This window comes from Rhinoderma darwinii, chromosome 13 (genome assembly GCF_050947455.1).
Source record: "Rhinoderma darwinii isolate aRhiDar2 chromosome 13, aRhiDar2.hap1, whole genome shotgun sequence".
Lineage (NCBI taxonomy): Eukaryota > Metazoa > Chordata > Amphibia > Anura > Rhinodermatidae > Rhinoderma > Rhinoderma darwinii.
In genome coordinates, this window is record NC_134699.1 from 44,598,612 (window position 1) to 44,618,973 (window position 20,362).

The 20,362-nt window shown below is 42.3% G+C and overlaps 1 protein-coding gene across 4 annotated transcripts in view; it reads right to left on the reverse strand.

Annotated features, from left to right (window-relative positions):
* RECQL5 (RecQ like helicase 5) overlaps nucleotides 1-20,362 on the reverse strand; it is a 123,082-nt gene that overhangs the window by 83,692 nt on the left and 19,028 nt on the right. For all 4 annotated transcript variants that reach the window (XM_075846045.1, XM_075846046.1, XM_075846047.1 and 1 more), the window contains exon 3: nucleotides 1,052-1,173. In XM_075846045.1, coding sequence (XP_075702160.1) covers nucleotides 1,052-1,173 — 122 coding nt within the window. The remainder of the gene's footprint in view (nucleotides 1-1,051; nucleotides 1,174-20,362) is intronic.

Sequence of the window (20,362 nt, forward strand, 5' to 3'; positions counted from 1 at the left end):
ATCACATAAGAAAAGAAGAAGAAACCTTTCTTTAGTAGTCCTTTACATATGTACCCATGTTGTTAACCTCCTCAAGAAGGTTTGCTGAATTCTACGTCAAGCAGTATGACATGAAAGAATGGCAGCAAGACACATACCCCCTTCCTACTCTCCGAGTTGCACTTTTCTCTGCGCTCCACGCTAGGGGATATTAGAAATAATTCTCACAGATGTGCAGTTTTTGCCTAGCAGAATAAACCTGTGCACGCACCATCACATTCCCGTTTGGCACCAGGGTGGTCACATGCTGGGTGACATGACCACTTAGATTAGTGAACAAACATTCCAAAACATCCATGGCAAAAACACATGGACATCATTGATAAACAAGGATCGTTCAAAACTTAATCCACAGCAAAAATGCACATTCTATATGTTGTTGTTTTTTCATCTAACCGTATTATTCATGTAGAATAAGAGGTCCTTCCTAATACAGGTTATAAAAAATATGCCCGTCCTCCCTTTCGGAGTCTATTGAATTGAGCCCGTAGAATGTAAACATTGAAGCGGTGCTCAGGTCTGTACATGGGCTCCACTCTCACTGTTTGTGCATTATACAGGACACCCAAAGTGTGTCCCAGCCGCAGACGTGTCACATACTGTCAGCACATTGCATAGACCGTGAGAAACGGGAGCCCATGTACAGACCTGAGCGCTGCTGCAATGTTTAAATGCAGCGGCGATCAAGTTAGTGGGCGCCGTAGGATGAGAGGTCATATTTTTTTTATAAAATATATTAGGAAGGCCCTCTTATTCTTCTTGAACAAGAGGGCTAGATAATAATTTAAAAAAAAGGTCTAAAAAACGTTAAAACACCTAGGCAGCACCAAATTATACACATCTGATCATTCACACGGTAATATTTTTGCACAATTTTGGTTAATGTAAGTAACTGCTACTTGTTCACCAATAATACTTCATTTGATGAGACCGTTAAGAAGTTAAAAAAACTTTTGTGGCCACAAATTTGAGGTCTTATTTAAAACTTAAAAAAGAACGGTGGTTACATTACCTGGATCAGAGCGATCAAGGGGGAGATGACAACAGTGATTCCTGCAGCAAGCACAGCTGGGAGCTGATAACAAAGAGACTTACCAGCTCCAGTTGGCATACACACAAACACATCTTTGTCCCCTAAGGAAAAAAATATTCAAATGAATAAGGGTATTAAAGCAGAAGGTGTTTATGCACAGTAGAGACTAGATGTCTCTCAATCATAGCTATAAATTAAGACAATCTGATCCATGGTGGGACTTTATTTAAAGGGTTTTTTCTCAAATAAAAATGATCACTAGATAAAAGACAAACTTCCACCTCTGAATGCACTGGAGATTTTTTTCCTGCATAGCGCCACTCTTGACTCTGCACTGTTCAGGTACTGAAACTTAGCACCACTAACTTGAATGAGGCTGCTGGAAAACCCTTTCATACAAAGGTTATGGCAGCAATAAAGACAGCTATCTTTTTTTTTTTAATCAGGTACATAAAAAAAGAAAAAGTCAAAATAACATTACTCCGTAGCATTACTCAGTAGTGCATTGGGAATTCAGAGCAGCCAGAGTAAAGGGGGTTTTACACTGGGCGATTATCGGGCAGACAAGCGTTCATAGAACGCTCATTGCCAATAACTGCCCGGTGTAAACAGGGCAGCGATCAGCACATGAACAAGCAACAATCTGCTGATCGTGTAAAAATTGATAATTTTATCGTTGTTGGCAGGACATCTCCCTGTGTCAACAGGGAGACTGCTGCCGACATGATGATAATGTATGGGGACAAGCGATTGGAGTAAAGAGCGATCGGAGTAACGTCCTCTCGTCCCCATCCATAGCTCCGTGTGACAGGAGCAAACGAGCGCCAATCAACGATTATCACTTTGATTGGCGCTAGCTGCAACGGCCGATTGTCGGCCGGTGTAAAAAGCCGTTTACATAATAGTGAAGTAGAGAAAACCAAAAGAGAACACAACACGACCTTTAGCATGCTATAAAAATAAATATGGCCATTCCCTGACGAAGCTACGGCGAAACGCACGACGGGAGCGCAGCGGTGGTATGGGACCGGTCCTACATCCTACATGGGCATTGCTCACCAATTATAGAGCTGGTTCAGTGTGTTTGAAAAGCCAGCCATAGCTACGATTAGTCGGTCCATGCAAACCGACCAATGGTAGCGAACATGGGGGTGGTACCATTGCCACTGGCTAACATGTACTTGGCAGAGATTGGTGCTGTCCCAGGCAGCACCAATCCCCACCGTATCACTGTGCCACAGTGATTGGATAAAATGGCTAAAGGCCGCGATTTGCCGGTCTGAATTGACCGACCAATCGCAGCGATCGCCGATGCACGTCACCCCACTGGGCCACATGTACAGAAGGCCTGCTATCAGGGACGGTGACCACTTAACGCTCTAATGTACCTATATGTTGCATTGCGTTAAGTACTTGACAACAATGTAATAGTACGTTGGATGACGTTAAGGGGTTAGTCAAATTAATTTGATTAATTCGCCATTTCAAGTTAGTATGATTCTGGATTTTCCCAGAATCGTGAAATCTTACCCGGCCCTGCCCCTATAGCAGGAAAGAAAGAAAAAAAACAACCTTTCAAGCAGACACGCTGCACAGTCCATCTACTTCAGTGAATGCCGACAATGAACATGAACCCATTCAGTTCCTGCTGCATTTCAAGGCTTAAGAATCTATAACCACCCATGAAACGCAGCAGGAACTGAATGGGTAAAATGAAGTGGTTTTCGTTCTCTTCAGTTATGATCATGAACAGAGAGCAGTGTCAGTGGAGGAGCCTCAGTGCTGGTGATCTACAATGCAGCAGGGTTGCTAGTTCTGTTGGTAATAAATCTAGTGACTTGCCGCAGAAGTTATGTCCAAAGAGCAGTCATAAATCACATGCAGACTTCAGAGGTAATTTATCAACCTTTCTACACCAGAAAAGGCACAAAAGGCCCAAAAGTCACATTTTGCGGTCCATATTGCGACTTGCCTTTTTTTGCCCCACCCACAACACTTTTGTAGAAAGGGGCGTGACCTCTGGGAAAGCACGTGACCCAACAAATTTATTATAATGTACACCAGGCTAATTCTAACAAAAGGACATGTTAAAGGGCCTATTTTATCTCAGGTCTCACTTTTCTCCTGCTTCTCATATATGCACCACACCATATATACTGTACATTGTTTACTAGCAATGTACCATATATACCCTATCTTAGTATTTTTTCCAGTTTTTTTAACAAAAGTAAGAAAATAGAGATTCTATTCGAAAATCTTCCAGTGTTGGGGGGAAAAAAAAAAAAAAGAATCGAGATTATTTTTGGGCTAAATCGCCCAGCCCTAATACAGAGTAAACCGTACTATTATTTCATGTATCAAAATGTTCCAGAATTAAAAAAACTGGACACTCACACACCTATTAGTTACACTGAGGCATACCCTGACTATCTAACTAGTCGGTGTCCAACAAAATGCAGAAACAACCTAGAAGTACTAAAGCACACGGGACATAAGGCCCCAATGGAATAAGTAAATATATAACTACCACGTATTGTAAAAAAATGTATCTAAATTGTCGGCCCATACATTGTCATAGGTTTTAATAGTGCCTATTTTTAAATACACACTTTAATCAAGGGACTCTACCAAATTAATCTGGTTGACAAATTCAGGAAATGTAAGTGGGGATTCATCGAGCCAACACTGGGTAATACGTTTTCTGCCCATATAAAGCATTCAAGAGACCGCCAGCTTCAGAGAGTTCATAATAGGGAGGTCCTAAACATACCAGCTGTGCAAACCCCTAAATCGTTTTATTTGTGTGCTGGGGTAAGTATTGTTGATCAATTTCAGCACCTCTGACCAGTACATGGTAAGTTGCAGGCATCGCCACAGAATGTGGAGGAGATGAGCCTGACTGACCATACATTGGTTACATAGAGGGGTGTCTCGCAATCCAATATCATATAGAAACAAGGGAGCAGTACCCGTGACCAAAATTAAGTCCTTAAAAAGCTTATTAATTTTATATAAAAAACAAAACTAAAACCTTTAGGAATCCAGACTGGGGTATTATGGAGGGCAAATAACTGTGGCATGCAAATTATTTTTAACAGATTAAGGTAGTTTAGAGCAGGAATCCAGTTTGGACTTAAATTTGTCTATCAGGGGTGAAAGATTAAACCTCTCAATCTGCAAAAGACATAGATACGTATATACCAGGATATTTAAATGAAAGGAGACACAGCACAGAGGTGTGGTGCCCACATGAGTACAAATTTAGACCAGAGTATGGGCCAAAAGTAAAAATTACTGTCATAGTGGTAGCCAAAGAGAAGAACAAAACAAGCAATTTTTCCCTCAATTGGACCTGCCAATGACTCTATGGCGAACACAAAAAGCAGTGGCGACAACTGGTATCCCTACCAAGTGACCCTGCCCAGAGCAAAAGATCCAGACAAGGAACCATTAATGCGCGCACACGCTGATGGGGAAGAACACAAAAGCCGTAATCTGGTTTTTAAAAACTGATCCAAAGCCCATCTCAGACAAAACAGCCCATAAGAACTCCCTCTCAAAAGTCTTAGTGGCAACAAATTAACAAGTTATCCTATCTCACTGATTGCCAGTGGGGTTCTGCAGATAAAAAAAAACCAAAAGACAATCTATGGAGATAAACGGCCGAGGACTTAGACAGAAACAATACAGTTTGGTGGTAATGTACAATGGATAAGATTACGCTGGAGAGCCTAGTTGCCAAAACCGGCCGGTAAGAGTCAGGCAGCAAGGGGTGTGGCTTGGTAGCTGAGATTAATGGCAGCTTAAGTGGAGAGCTCCAGCACCAAGTGACTGAAAAAGCATGTTCTTACGCACTTTCAAGTTACTTACTTCCTCCTGACGAGTTTGTCTGAGGAGCGGGATAAAAAGGGCACGAAATCTGTTGCATCACCCTCCTCCACGGCAGCGCTCTCACATCGCGCTTGTCATCTGAGACGCAGCACACATCCTCTGTGACGAGCATGGACGGAAGAGCTCCAGCGGATGTACTTACCGATAAGTCCCGCGTAACTCTTCATGTGGCATGACACACCTCAAGCGTTTTCAGAGGTGAGCCTTTCCCCATCGCATATCACTGCTGCCTTGACAGGCTTTCAGACCTCAGATCAACCGGCTTCGGGCACATTACTTTAAGACATGCTGCTAGCATTTAGCCAGTTCATGCATAAGGAGTTTGTGCAACTCCTCTCCCCGCTTTATATCACGGTCACTGACCTGGACTCGAGAGTCGGACATGTAGAAAACAAGATGGGGGACTTCGCCTCTTCTCACAACAACCTGGTGGATGCTCATAATGACTCAACTGAAGAACTCTAGCAGATACGCAATAAACCAGACAGTAGCAGACTTTGGCACAGATGGGACTTGACGTGGCTGGTAGCGCCAGACGTGACGGACGATACCAGGAGTGGCAGATGACACCAGACGTGGTGTGACGCAGCAGGCGACACCAGACGTGGTGTATAACAGCAGGCGTTGCGGATAAAACCCGACGTGGTGTATAAGGCTCTATTTACACCACGGGGCCTGGGTGTCAGAAGATAAAAACGGCCATTTTGGTCCGTTTTTCTCGGGCGTTTTGCATCCGTTTTCATTCAGGGCCGTGTTTCCGTTTTTAATGGTCGATTTTGACCCGTTTTGTATAATTTTTTTTCCTTGTTTTAAAAATGGATGAATTTCATTTGTACATTTTTTGCCACACACTGGCCTTTGTAGGTCGTGCCACACACTGGGTGGTGACACACCGCCACAATGTAGGTTGTGCCACACAGCCACCACGTAGGTCGTGCCACACAGCCACCACGTAGGTCGTGCCACACAGCCACCACGTAGGTCGTGCCACACAGCCACCCCGTAGGTCGTGCCACACAGCCACCCCGTAGGTCGTGCAACATAGCCATCCTGTAGGTTGTGCCATACAGCCAGCGTAGGTCATGCACACAGCCCGCTTGTACACAGCACCCTGTAGAAACCCCCCCCCCCCTTAGATGGCACCCCCCCCCCCTCCTGTAGATAGTGCCACTGTAGGGGAACGCTCCAGGAGAAGTCCCTGACTTCACTGCCCATATATGAATAGTGAAGTCAGGGACTTCTCCTGGAGCGGAATCCCCGGCCACAGTAGGGGAACGCTCCAGGAGAAGTCGCTGACTTCACTGCCCATATATGAACAGTGAAGTCAGGGACTTCTCCTGGAGCGGAATCCCCAGCCACAGCGCTGGGGATTCCGCTTCAGGAGTAGAGGACCGCTCCAGGAGAAGTCCATGATGTCACTGTCAATATAATGAGTGGAATCCCCGGCCCTAGCTTCAGCAATGCTGTGGCTGGGGATTAGAGATTCCGCTCTTACAGGGAGCAAAATATCCTCCTCCTCCTCGCATGTACTTCGCACTGTGAGAAGGGAAAGAACGAGCGGCAGAAAGCAGGGGGCTGTGTGGCACTATCTGTGTTTACCCATAATCAGTAGTATAGTAATATGACCCAATGGATAAAGTAATGACCCAATGGATAAAGTGATGCCCGAACGCACGTTTCGCGTGCAGCTTCTTTAACAGTAAAATATAACTTAATTTATTTACCCACGTAGTCCTCGGCTGGTGTTCCTTGTCCTCCTCCTTTTGTCTTTTGTCCTCTTTCTTTCATATCCCAGTGTGATGCTTGTGCGGGACATTCTCCTTTCAGGCCCGTTTTTTCCTGAGTCTGGCTGTAGTCTTTTTATTGTGTGTCTCTTCGAGGTGTTTGGAGTGTGTCCTGGTGGGAGTCGCTCTTCTTCCCAGTGGTCCGCCCGGGTTAATGCTGGAGTCGGCGTATGGCTCCCAGCCCCAGCTAGCGGTTTATAATAAACCATGTTCGCTATATGTTTATTATAGGGAGCACGTATTATCTGAATGAGGCTCGCTTCGAGTAGTTTACTATATGGCTTTTGAAACCTAAGTGAATATACTCCAATTTTAATTAATGTAATTTTATCTGTATTCATATTTATGCACACTTATTTATAGCCCTATTTGAATTGTTTTACCGTGCAATTGTCTGTGTTGATATTTATCTTAAAGTGCACATTTGAAGTAATAGCTAAGTTTTAACAAAAATGTTTTATACCTTTATGTAATAAGTTTGTACTGAATAGGAGAATTGTTTTTAATTCCCCATTGTTTTGAACAAGTGCGTGTGAACCCTGACCTTAGAGCCTCCATATGGATCCAGCCCCGGTTATATAACACCTGCCAAGGCGGACGATTGTCATGGTGTTTTTTCTAGCCTGATGAAGAGACCCATCTGGTGTTGAACCGCGTAGCTCTCAACACAACAATAAACAGACAATGGATTTACCTTGTAGTTGCCTAGAGTTCATGAATCAACACCAGTGACCATTCACCGGCGCGACCTGCTGGGCATGTTTCACTGGAGAGGAACAGCGCCGATAAGCAGGATCCCCCTTTTCCTTGAATCTTCATCTATTTAACCCCTTCACACTGTTGCAGCTGTTCCAGCTGAATAGGTTGAACTTGTTTTTACTTTCTTAAATTTTTCATATTTTAAGTAATTGTTTTATCAGGCTTCTCATGAGGATTGTCAGAAGAACCTTGTATACTTATAAGGGTTCATATGTACTTAAATCGGATAACGTTGCATTTACCGGACTATTTTTTCTTCCCAAAGCCAACTGTTCGAATACTGGGTCCTTCATGTGGTCTTCAGTAGATACCGCGCACATTTCCACACTAACGCAAACTATGCGCGATTACTGTTCTTAAGTTTATCTCTGTAAATGTTAAGGGCCTGAACAGCCCTCATAACATACCTTTATGTGAAAAGAGGTGCTTCTATCTAAAGGGGACGCTTTCTGCCCCCAGGAGACACATATGCTTGCTAAAGATGCTCATATGCTCAAACTTGCACAAATTCCCATACATCCTTCAAATCACACCATCTTAAAAAGCAAAAAGAGGGGTGATGTTGGCAATGAAAAATTCTGTAGCAGGGGTGCATGCGCATGGGGCTAATGGTGGACGTGTTTGTCTTGAGCTTTGCACCTCAGCGGAAGTCAGCTATTTCCAGCCGCTCACCTCGCACACATTCCACCGGAATTCCTCCTGCTTTCCTTCAGGGATCTTTTGATGGTGAAAGGGAACGCCAAAAAGTCCGGAATCCTGACCAGATCGACCGCCTGATGGAGCCGGAGCCTGCATTGAAGACTGCACATGCGGAGCAGGCCATAATGTGGCCGGACCCGCCTCACTCACCTGTTTCAGGCACCCTCAGCAGATCCAATACACAGCGTGGATGGAGGTATCCCATGTTTTCAGAGCCCAAGCCCTGCCTCAGATTTGTTTGGTGAAGATGACTCCAATGCTTCCTCCACAGAACATGCGGTAAGGGGATTTTCAATTAGCCAGGCAGGGCAGGAGGTGTCTTCTCAATTATCCTCCTCGCAGCTACAAGCTGAAGCCGGGGCATATTCTGGTGACAAGGTTCTTATTGCACGCTTTTCACAACTCTTACAGCAAGAACTTGAAAAAATGTTGGTAAAGATCACATCTGAACTGAAGGCTGACTTTCATGCTCTAGGGCAGGGGTCTCAAACTCGGCCGGGTAAGTGGGCCGCATATAGAAAAAATGGGAAGTTGACGGGCCGCATTACTTTCAAATTTGATACAATACAAAATTATTGTTAATCAATTAGTTATTTGAGCTACTACAGGGTGGGCCATTTATATGGATACACCTAAATAAAATGGGAATGGTTGGTGATATTAACTTCCTGTTTGTGGCAAATTAGTATATGGGAGGGGGGAAACTTTTCAAGCTGGGTTTTGACCATGGCGGCCATTTTGAAGTCGACCATTTTGTATCCAATTTTAGTTTTTTCAATGGGAAGAGGGTCATGTGACACATCAAACTTATCGAGAATTTCACAAGAAAAACAATGGTGTGCTTGGTTTTAACGTTCCTTTATTCTTTGATGAGTTATTTACAAGTTTCTGACCACTTATAAAATGTGTTCAAAGTGCTGCCCATTGTGTTGGATTGTCAATGCAACCCTGTTCTCCCACTCTTCACACACTGATAGCAACACCGCAGAAGAAATGCCTCCCGATCTGACCCCCTTAGACTTTTATCTTTGGGGTCATCTGAAGGCAATTGTCTATGCTGTGAAGATACGAGATGTGCAGCAACTGAAACTATGGATACTGGAAGCCTGTGCTAGCATTTCTTCTGCGGTGTTGCTATCAGTGTGTGAAGAGTGGGAGAAGAGGGTTGCATTGACAATCCAACACAATGGGCACGCACTTTGAACACATTTTATAAGTGGTCAGAAACTTGTAAATAACTCATGAAAGAATAAAGTAATGTTAAAACCAAGCACACCATTGTTTTTCTTGTGAAATTCTCGATAAGGTTGATGTGTCACATGACCCTCTTCCCATTGAAAAAACTAAAGTTGGATACAAAATGGCCAACTTCAAAATGGGTCAACAAAAGTTTCCCCCCTCCCATATACTAATGTGCCACAAACAGGAAGTTAATATCACCAACCAGTTTAAGTGTCGCTAAATGCAGATGCTGCCGCAGAGTCCTCCGTAGATGCTGCCGCAGAGCCCTCCGCAGATGCTGCCGCAGAGCCCTTCGCAGATGCTGCCGCAGAGCCCTCCGCAGATGCTGCCGCAGAGTCCTCCGCAGATGCTGCCGCAGTGTGCCCTCCGTAGATGCCGCCGCAGTGTGCCCTCCGTAGATGCCGCCGCAGTGTGCCCTCCGTAGATGCCGCCGCAGTGTGCCCTCCGTAGATGCCGCCGCAGTGTGCCCTCCATAGATGCCGCCGCAGTGTGCCCTCCATAGATGCCGCCGCAGTGTGCCCTCCATAGATGCCGCCGCAGTGTGCCCTCCGTTGATGCTGCCGCAGTGTGCCCTCCGTTGATGCTGCCGCAGTGTGCCCTCCGTTGATGCTGCCACAGTGCCATCAGGGGCTTGCCTAGAGCTGGCGTCCCGGAGCAGAGCCGCTTCTGGCACTCTGCCTGGGATTCCAGCTCTGCTCCTGACATCACTGTCCATATATAGACAGAGATGTCAGGGGCAACCCCAGAGCTGGAGTCCCGGGCAGAGCGCTAGTAGGCTCTTCCTGGGACTCCAGCTGGGCTCCTGACATCACTGGGACTCCTGCTCTGGGGAAGCCCCTGACATCATTGTCGATGTATGGACAGCGATGTCAGAGGCTTCCCCAGAGTCCCGGAGCAGAGCCGATAATAAAGCTCTGCCCGGGACTCCGCTCTGGGGAAGACCCTGATACACTGTCCACATATGGGCAGCGATGTCAGGGAATTCCACAGAGTCCCGGAGCAGAGCCGACACCAGCGCTCTGCTCGGGACTCCGGCTCTGGGGAAGCCCCAGACATCGCTGTTCATATGTGGACAGCGATGTCAGGGAATTCCACAGAGTCCAAGAGCAGAGCTGACACCAGTGCTCTGCTCCGCTCTGGGGAAGACCCTGACACACTGTCTATATATGGGCAGCGATGTCAGGGAATTCCACAGAGTCCCGGAGCAGAGCCTGTACTAGCGCTCTGCCCGGGACTCCGGCTCTGGGGAAGCCCCAGACATCGCTGTTCATATGTGGACAGCGATGTCAGGGAATTCCAGAGTCTCGGAGCAGAGCCGATACTAGCGGCTCTGTGTCCCGCGGGCCGCAGATGACAGCCCAAGGGGCCGCATGCGGCCCGCGGGCCGCGTGCTTGAGACCCCTGCTCTAGGGTCAAGAATGGAAACAATGGAGACTAAAAGGGATAACACAGTGACTGTTAGCCAGCACTCTGATTGCATTGATAACATATACCAACAGCCTGAGCAAGCCCACTCTAAGCTTGAAGATATGGAAAATAGATCCAGGCGGGAAAATTTCCGTATAAGGGGTCAGTCAGGAAACATCTTGGATTTAGAAACTGCGGTACACGACCTTTAACCCCTTAATGACCAGCCTATTTTAAACCTTAATGACCAAGCCATTTTTTACGTTTTTCCATCTTCGCATTCCAAGAGCTATAACTCTTATTTTTGCGTCGACATGGCTGTATAAGGTCTTGTTTTTTGCGGGACAAGTTGTATTTTTTAATAGCACCATTTTGGGGGACATATTTATTGATTAACTTTTATTAACTTTTTTTTGGGGGGGAATAGAAAAAACCCTGAAATTTCGCCACGCTTTTTCGCGTCTTAAATCTACGCCGTTTACCGTGTGATATAAATAACACAATAACTTTATTCAGCGGGTTGTTACGATTGCAACGATACCAAATTTGTATCGTTTTTGTATGTTTTACTACTTTTACACAGTAAAACCGCTTTTTTTTCAAAATTATTTGTTTTTGTGTCTCCATGTTTGAAGAGCCATAACGTTTTTATTTTTTCGCCGATGCAGTTGTATGAGGTCTTTTTTTTTGCGGGAAGACTTGTCGTTTTTATTGGTACCATTTTGGAGTAGATGCGACTTTTTGATCACTTTTTATAACATTTTTTTAAAGTCAGGGTTCACAGAAAACAGCAATTTTTCCATAGTTTTTTATTACATTTTTTACGGCGTTCACCGTGTGGGTTAAATAATGTAATAGATTTATAGTGGGGGTCGTTACGGACGCGGCGATACCAAATATGCGTAACTTTTTTAATTTATTTTGGTTTTTTAATAGTAAAGCATTTTGTAAGGGGAAAAGCTGGGTTTTTCATTTTTTTTCTAATTAACTTTATTAAACTTTTTTTTAACTTTTTTACTAGTCCCACTAGGGGACTTCACTATGCGATTCTCCGATCGCTATTATAATACACTGCAATACTTCTGTATTGCAGTGTATTACTGCCTGTCCGTTTAAAACGGACAGGCATCTGCTAGGTCATGCCAGAGGCATGATCTAGCAGGCATTCATGATAGGCAGACCTGGGGGCCTTTATTAGGCCCCCGGCTGCCATAGAAGACACTGACACTCGGCGATCGTATCGCCGGGTGTCGGTGGGAGAGAGAGGGAGCTCCCTCCCTCTCTCCAAAACCACTCAGATGCGGCGCTCGCTATTGCGCACCGCATCTGAGGGGGTTAAACATGTGAGATCGATACTAATATCGATCTCACTCGGCAGAGCAGGGACGCTCCCAGCCCTCAGCTGCCTCTAGCAGCCGAGAGCAGGGAGATTTGACAGCTCCCTGCTCTGTTTACTCATCCTGATGCAGTGCCGTAAAAAGGCATATGCATCAGGATAAAGCCCGTTAGTGGCCGTCGTTAAAAGGCGTATTGGCGGTCACTAACGGGTTAAAACATCTCCTCGCTGATTTAACTGACCGCTACTTTGATATTGACAGAGTGCATAGGGCACTTACAGCTCCCCACACGGATGGACTGCCCAGAGATGTGTTGGTGAAGCCTCATTTTTACTCTGTGAAGGAACAAGTCATGAAAGCTTCCAAGACCTCTGAACGGCTACAACTGCGTAACTGCGATATACCAGTCTTTGCTCATCTGGCTCCTCGAACAATCCAGAGTCGTCATTCATTAAAACCTCTCCTCCAAGTCCTGATACGCCAGGAGATTAGATATAAATGGGCCTTCCCTTTTCGTCTCACATTCTCCTATCGCAATCGGCCACACAGTTTTGCTTTTCTCCAGGAAGGAGAGGCCATTATAAATCGTTTAGGACTCATTTCAAAGGATGGTCAACCACCGCCTGCTTCCTCCTCTTCTACAGCTAGTCTTCGACTGCTCCTGAGCTCCAGATCTTCGTCCCGACCTTGGACTTCTACTGCATGAACTTGAAAGTCCTTGATGCATTCCTGATATAATCCTCACAGAATCATGTGATTGGAACTTTCTCCACGTATAAGTTCCCTCTACTGTTTACTATTAAGGTTTAATTTGACTTTAACCCCTTCAGGACTGAGCCTGTTTTGGCCTTCAGGACGAAGCTGATTTTTTCAAATCTAACATGTGTTACCTTATGTAGTAATAACTTGGGAATGCTTTTACCTATCCAAGTGATTCTGAGATTGTTTTCTTGTATACTTTATCTTGGTAAAAAAAATATTTGGTCAATAAATTCAATATTTGTGTGTGAAAAACACCAAAATTAGAGAAAATTTGCTTTTTTCTAAATTTAAATGTATCTGCTTGTAAGACAGACAGTAATACCACACAAAATATTTACTATTTCATATATCCCATATGTGTACTTTATATTTGCATCGTTTTTTGAACATTCTTTTATTTTTCCACGACGTTACAAGACTTAGAACTTTAGCAGCAATTTCTCACATTTTCAAGAAAATTTCAAAAGGCCATTTTTTCAGGAACCAGTTCAGTTCTGAAGTGGCTTTGAGGGCCTTATATATTAGAAAGTCTCCATAAATCACCCCATTTTGAAAACTGCACCCCTCGACGTATCCAAAACAGCATTCAGAAAGTGTTTTAACCCCATAGGTGTTTCTCAGGATTTAAAGCGAACTAGAGGGAAAATGTACAAATTTCATATATATTTTTTGCCAAAATTCATTTGTAATACAGAAGGTTTTACACGAGAAATGCAACTCAATATTTATTGCCCAGTTTGTGCAGTTTTTAGAAATATCCCAGATGTGGCCCTGGTGTCCTAATGGACTGAAACACTGACCACAGACGCAAAGGAGCACCTAGTGGATTTTGGGGCCTACATTTTTTTAAATATATTTTTAGCACCATGTCAGGTTTGAAGAGGTCTGGTGGCAAAAACGTAAAAAAATACAACACCCCTCAATTTATCTAGGATTGTAGTTAGCATTTTGACCACACAGTTTTTTTTGCTAAATGTATTTGAAAATCTCCTTTTTTTCTGAAAAAAAAACCAGACATTTTTAATTTTTACATGGAATAAAAGGAGAAAAAACACCCCAGCATTTGTAAAGCAATTTCTCCCGATTGCAGAAATACCCCATATCTGGTAATAAACTGCTGTTTGGACCCATAGCAGGGCTTCGAAGGGAAAGAGCGCTATTTGGGTTTTGGTGCTCAAATTTAGCTGAAAATGTTTTTGCGTGTAACGTCGCATTTGCAAAGCCCCTGAGGTACGAAAACAGTGGAAACCCCCCAAAAGTGACCCCATTTGGGAAACGACACTACTTAAGGGATCTATCTAGGGGTATAGTTATAATTTTGACCCCACAGGTCTTTTGCAGAATTTATTAGAATTAGGCCGTGAAAATTAATATTAAGAATATTTCCACTAAAATGTTACATTTTTTCATTTTCACAAAAAAACTAAGGAGAAAAAGCACAATTGTAAAGCAATTTCTCTTACATACGGCTATACCCCACATGTGGTCATCAATGTATTTTTATGCAAAATTAATTAACCCTCGCCGGACTGATCCATTTTTTCGTTTTTCACTCCCCAACTTCCAAAAGCCATAACTTTTTTTATTTTTCCGTCAATAGAGTCGTGTGAGGGCTTATTTCTTGCGGGAGGAGTTGTATTTTTTATTGACACCATTTAAAGTCTTATTTAATGTACTGGGAAACTGAAAACTCTTTGCAGGCTGAAACTGGAAAAAACTGTGATTCCTCCATTGTTTTTGTGGTTTAGTTTTACTGCTTTCACCATGCAGTAAAATGGTCAACTTACATTATTTCTGCGACTCAATACGATTACGGTGATACCAAACATATATTTTATTTATTCCCTATGCGCTGAGTAAATGAATGGAGAGGAGTGAATGACGCTGATTGGTCAGCATCATACACTCCCCTGTACAATGCCCACTTGGTCTAAAGTAAAAACACGCCCACTTGGGCATTAAGCAACTCATTAGCATAAATCTAAAACCGCTAATAAAGTGGTAAAAATAGATCGTTTTTTAAATAAAAAGCATTACTGTCACCTACATTATGTCACCATCTTCTTATGTAGGAGACTTATAATGTACGCACCTAATACACGCCCAGTTGTACTTTTACTTTTCAACACGCCCAGTTGTACTTTTGCAAGCCTCATTTGCATAAATACGAAAATGCTCATAACTTGGCCAAAAATGCTCGTTTTTTAAAAATAAAAACGTTACTGTAATCTACATTGCAGCGCCTATCTGCCGCAATAGCAGATAGGGGCTGCAAAATCTGGTGACAGAGCCTCTTTAAATAGTCCACTCTATGCCAAAATACACCCATTTCGTGGTCAGATCATGACTTGGTTTTGTTTACAATGGATTGCTTCTGGCTTAAACCTCGGTCCAGTTCATGGCGTTTGAACGAGTCCCTTCTGACAAATCCCCAAATATCCCAAGAAATTGTAACGGAACTTGAACACTACTTCCAAATTAATTGTGCGACTGACACTTCCCTGGCTATTAACTGGGAGGCCCACAAATCTACCCTAAGAGGGAAACTCATTCAGATTGGTCTCTAGTTGTTTTTAGACATGAGGCAAACTCTTAACCCCTTAATACCGAAGGTATTTTAAACCTTTATGTATATTTTATGTAATGAGACCTATTTTAATGTGTATTGTAACTTGTGTGTGTTTGTTTTTTATTTAACACTACTTTATTTTTTAACTTTGTTTAACACCTTCCCGCACCTTGACGTAACTGTACGTCAAGGTGAGCAGTAACTTTGCGCACCTTGACGTGAAGTTATGTCTGTGCTTTGAAAGTTAACCGCCGTGGGGTGCTACAACGCAGTGGCGGTTAACTGTGCAGGGTGTCTGCCCTGCATTCCCTGTTGCCGATCAGCGGCCCACTGCCACTGATTTCGTCAGTTAACCCCTTCGATTCAGCGATTGCCGCATTTAAGGAGTTTAGCGCAGATCAGCAGCCTCCACGTGAAATCACGGGGGCTGGCGATGGTACCCATGGCAACCGGACGCCAGACAATGGCTTCTGGGCTGCCATATACAGAAGCCTATGAGGACCAGCCAGAGGCTGGTCCTCATAGGCTTCCTGTCGGAGTGACTGCCACATCACAATGACTGTTAGAATACATTACACTACGTAGGTAGTGTAATGTATTCCAGCAGCGATAAGAGCTGCAAGTCTAAATGTCCCCTAGTGGGACAAGTAAAAAAAAAAGATAATAAAAATGTTTTAAAAAAGTGTAAAGATATAAAAGTTAAGTTACATAAACAAAAAATGCTTTTTTTCCCTATAATAAGCCTTTTATTATAGGAAAAAATTACACGTATTTGGTATCACCGCGTTCGTAATGACCCAAACTATAAAACTTATTTTTTACGCACGGTGAACACCGCAAAAAAAAAAACAAAAAAAAACAATAAGTAAAAGACAATGCCAGAATCACTATTTTTTTGGTCAGCATCCCTCCAAACACATACAAGCCCTTACACAGCTTTTTTTGACTGAAAAATAAAAAAGCTATGGATTTCAGAATATGGGGACACAAAAAATAAAAAAATGTTATAAAAAAAGTGATTTTATTGCGCAAATGCTGCAAAACTTTTTTTTAAAAAAACTATATACATATGATAATCGCCGTAATCTTATCGACCTGCAGCATAAAGTAAAATTGCCATTTATAGGCCAGGGTGAACTCCGTAAAAAAACAACAAAAAAACATTGTCAGAATTGATGGTGTTTGGTCACCTTACTTGCCAAAAAATGGAATAAAAAGTAATTAAAAAAATGCATTCCAATGGTGGTTGGACAAAAAAAACTATAATGTATTGGACATTTCTTTGATAGACTAGGCATAAAACCCTGTCATTTTTATCAGTCTATACATCATATTTGCCTGACTCTGAGATTTTTTGCTTTCACCAGATTCACCATTTTATGCCATCATTTAAACCTACTTTGGTTCTGCAAAGTACTTCAGTATTTGAGAATTTATGCTTCAATAATTCTAGTGGTCATTATCACTTGTCTAATATTTACTGATTTTTGGTATCTCCATCGGACAAACCATCATATATGTCTATGTGGGAAAGGAACTTGCACACATCCTTTACTGTTATGGAATGGCAAGATATGGCAGACCGTACTGCAAAAACTTCCATTAACTGGTCGAAGCCAATTATAAAGTATTTTTACGATGGTACTTAGACCCATCTAGACTGGCCAAGATGTTCCCTTCTTCCTCATCTTCCTGCTTCAGACACTGGATGTGTGGGAGACCCTCTGCATATATGGTGGGGTTGCCCAAAGGTGCGCCTTCGTTCTGGCGAATCTATGTTATATTCTAGAACTCAGATTAACTTGAAACTTTCTCCATCACAGGCATTACTTAATGAGACTATCCCAGGATTATCCTCATGAATTTGTATCCTTTCTTTTCCCAGCAGCCAAAATTTATATAGCTACAGCTTGGAAAGGTCCTGTAATTCCTCTTCATCTGGTTAAGACTAAACTGAATTGGATTATGATCAATGACCGTTTACACTGTATGGTCTCAGATAAGGAATAGCTCTTCCTTCACTTTTGGCAGCCATGGAATTACCTTGGGACGATCTCTTAGGTTAATTTTGCCTAGAAGACATTTGACCCTCATTCTCCTACCTTTCCTCCTTCTTTTCCCACTTTCTCTCCCTCCTTTGGTTCCTTCTTTCTTTTTTGAAATGTGGCAATATTTGGAATATATTTGCCTGTCCCGATTTAATTTTTGGGGATTGCCCCTGGATGCGAATTGCATTGTTTGATGTACAGTTTATCTTTTCTTGAAAACCTTCAATAAAAATTATTGAAACACAAAAATTCTGTAGCACATAACCCTATTTCTACAATTATATATCCGAACGGTAGATCATTCAGGTTTGTGACATAAACAATATAGTGTATACCATATGCGCTATATATGCTCCTAATCAGCATCAGATTCGATTCTTGGGTACATTTTTTCAGAAAATCACGAAAGTACTACAAGGTTACTAATCCTATGTGCGGACTTCAATACTATTCATGATAGCGATCTTGATATGTCCACTGTACATAGAACGTCCTTCCAAACCTTGGGTCCTTTCCTACATAACAATGAGTTATATGGCATTTGGCGCATCCACCATGAATGTGAGCGGGATTATTTTTATTTTTTTCTTCTGTGCATTCAATTTACTCACGTATAGACATGTTCCTAATAAATAGATCTTTACTACATAGCGCTAAACATACCTCTATTGATCTCATTAAATGGTCAGATCATGCGACAAAGTCATTACAAATAGAGGAATCTTATGTCAAATCCAATGTCTCTCTTTGACACTTTTTCTTAGCTCGCACAGAATATAAAGCAGAATTAGATTTTGCCTTAAAGGAATATTTCCAATTGAATGTGGACTCTGTTACTAGTCCTTTTTCACTTTGGAATGCACACAAAGCCTTCATTAGAGGTATATTTATTAACCCCTTGGAGACACAGCTAGTTTTGGCCTTGTGGACACAGCCTATTTTTTCAAATCTGACGTGTCACTTTATGTGGTAATAACATCGGAATGCTTTTACCTATCCAAGCGATTCGGAGATTGTTTTCTTATTACATATTGTACTTTGTTAGTTATTTTGATCGATAAATTCAATATTTGTAAAAAACAACAAAATTTAGAGAAATTAGCATTTTTCTAAATTGAAATGTATCTGCTTATAAAACAGATAGTAATACCAAACAAAACAGTTACGAGTTAACATTTCCCATATGTCTACTTTATGTTTGCATCGTTTTTTGAACGTCCCAGTTTTCTAGGACGTTACAAGGCTTAGAACTTTAGCAGCAATTTCTCACATTTTCAAGAATATTTCAAAAGGCTATTTTTTCAGGGACGAGTTCAGTTCTGAAGTGGCTTTGAGGGCCTTATATATTATAAAGTCACAATAAATCACCCCATTTTAAAAACTGCACCCCTCAAAGTATTCAAAACAGCATTCACAAAGTGTTTTAACCCAAAAGGTGTTTCACAGGTATTAAAGCCAAGTGGAGGTGAAATTGACAAATTTAATTTTTTTTGCCGAAATTCATTGGTAATATATTTTTTCCTGTAACACAGAAGGTTTTCCAGAGAAACGTAGCTCAATATGTATTGCCCAGATTCTGCAGTTTTTAGAAATATCTCACATGTGGTCCTAGTGTGATAATGGACTGAAACACCGGCCTCAGAAGCAAAAGGAGAGCACCTAGTGGATTTTCAGGCCTCCTTTCTATTAGAAAATATTTTAGGCACCATGTCAGGTTTGAAAAGGTCTTGCGGAGGAAAAACCCACAAAAAAAAAAGATAATTTTGGAAACTACAGCCCCCCCCTCAAGGAAATAATCTAACGGTATAGTGAGCATTTTAATCCAACAGGTGTTTTTTTGTGCTAAATTTCTTTGAATTAAGCCACAAAAATTAAAATCAATTTTTTTTTTTCATATAAAACATACACTGTAACGTTAGTACAGCAATTTCTCCCAATGAAGGAAATACCCCATATGTGGTCATAAACTTGTTTGAACATACGGCAGCCCTCAGAAGGGAAGGAGCGCCATTTGGCTTTTGGAGCTAAAATTTGCTGGAATGGTTTTCAGTGCCATGTCACATTTGAGTAGCCCCTGAGGGACCAAAAGAGTGTAAACCCCCCAAAAGTGACCCCATTTTGGAGAATAAAGCGCTCAAGGAATTTATCGAGGGGTATAGTGAGCATATAGACTCACAGGTTTTTTTCTGAATTTAGTGGAATTAGGCTGTGAAAATGAATATCAAAAATGTTTTACGCTAAAAAGTTTGATTTTTTCATTTCCACAAGGGATAAAGGGGAGAAAGCACCCCAACACCTGTAAAGCAATTTCTCCAGAGTACGGCAATATCCCACATGTGGTCATAAACTGCTGTTTGAACACATGGCAGGGCTCAGAAAGGAAGGAGCGCTATTTGGCATGCAGATCTTGCGGATTTTATTTTTTATGGCGTCATGTCACATTTCCAAAACCCTGAGTTACCAGGAATACAGTGGAAGCACCCAAGAATTGACCCCATTTTAGAAACTACACCCCTCAAGGCATTTATCATTTGCCTGGAAAATGACAGGGCCCAGAATTAAAGAGGCTCTGTCACCAGATTTTCAAACCCCTATCTCCTATTGCAGCAGATCGGCGCTGCAATGTAGATAACAGTAACTTTTTTTTTCAAAAACGAGCATTTTTGGCCAAGTTATGACCATTTTTATATTTATGCAAATGAGCCTTTCTTATGTACAACTGGGCGTGTTTAAAGTTATGTCCAACTGGGCGTGTATTGTGTTTGTTACATCTGGGCGTTTTTACTTGTTTT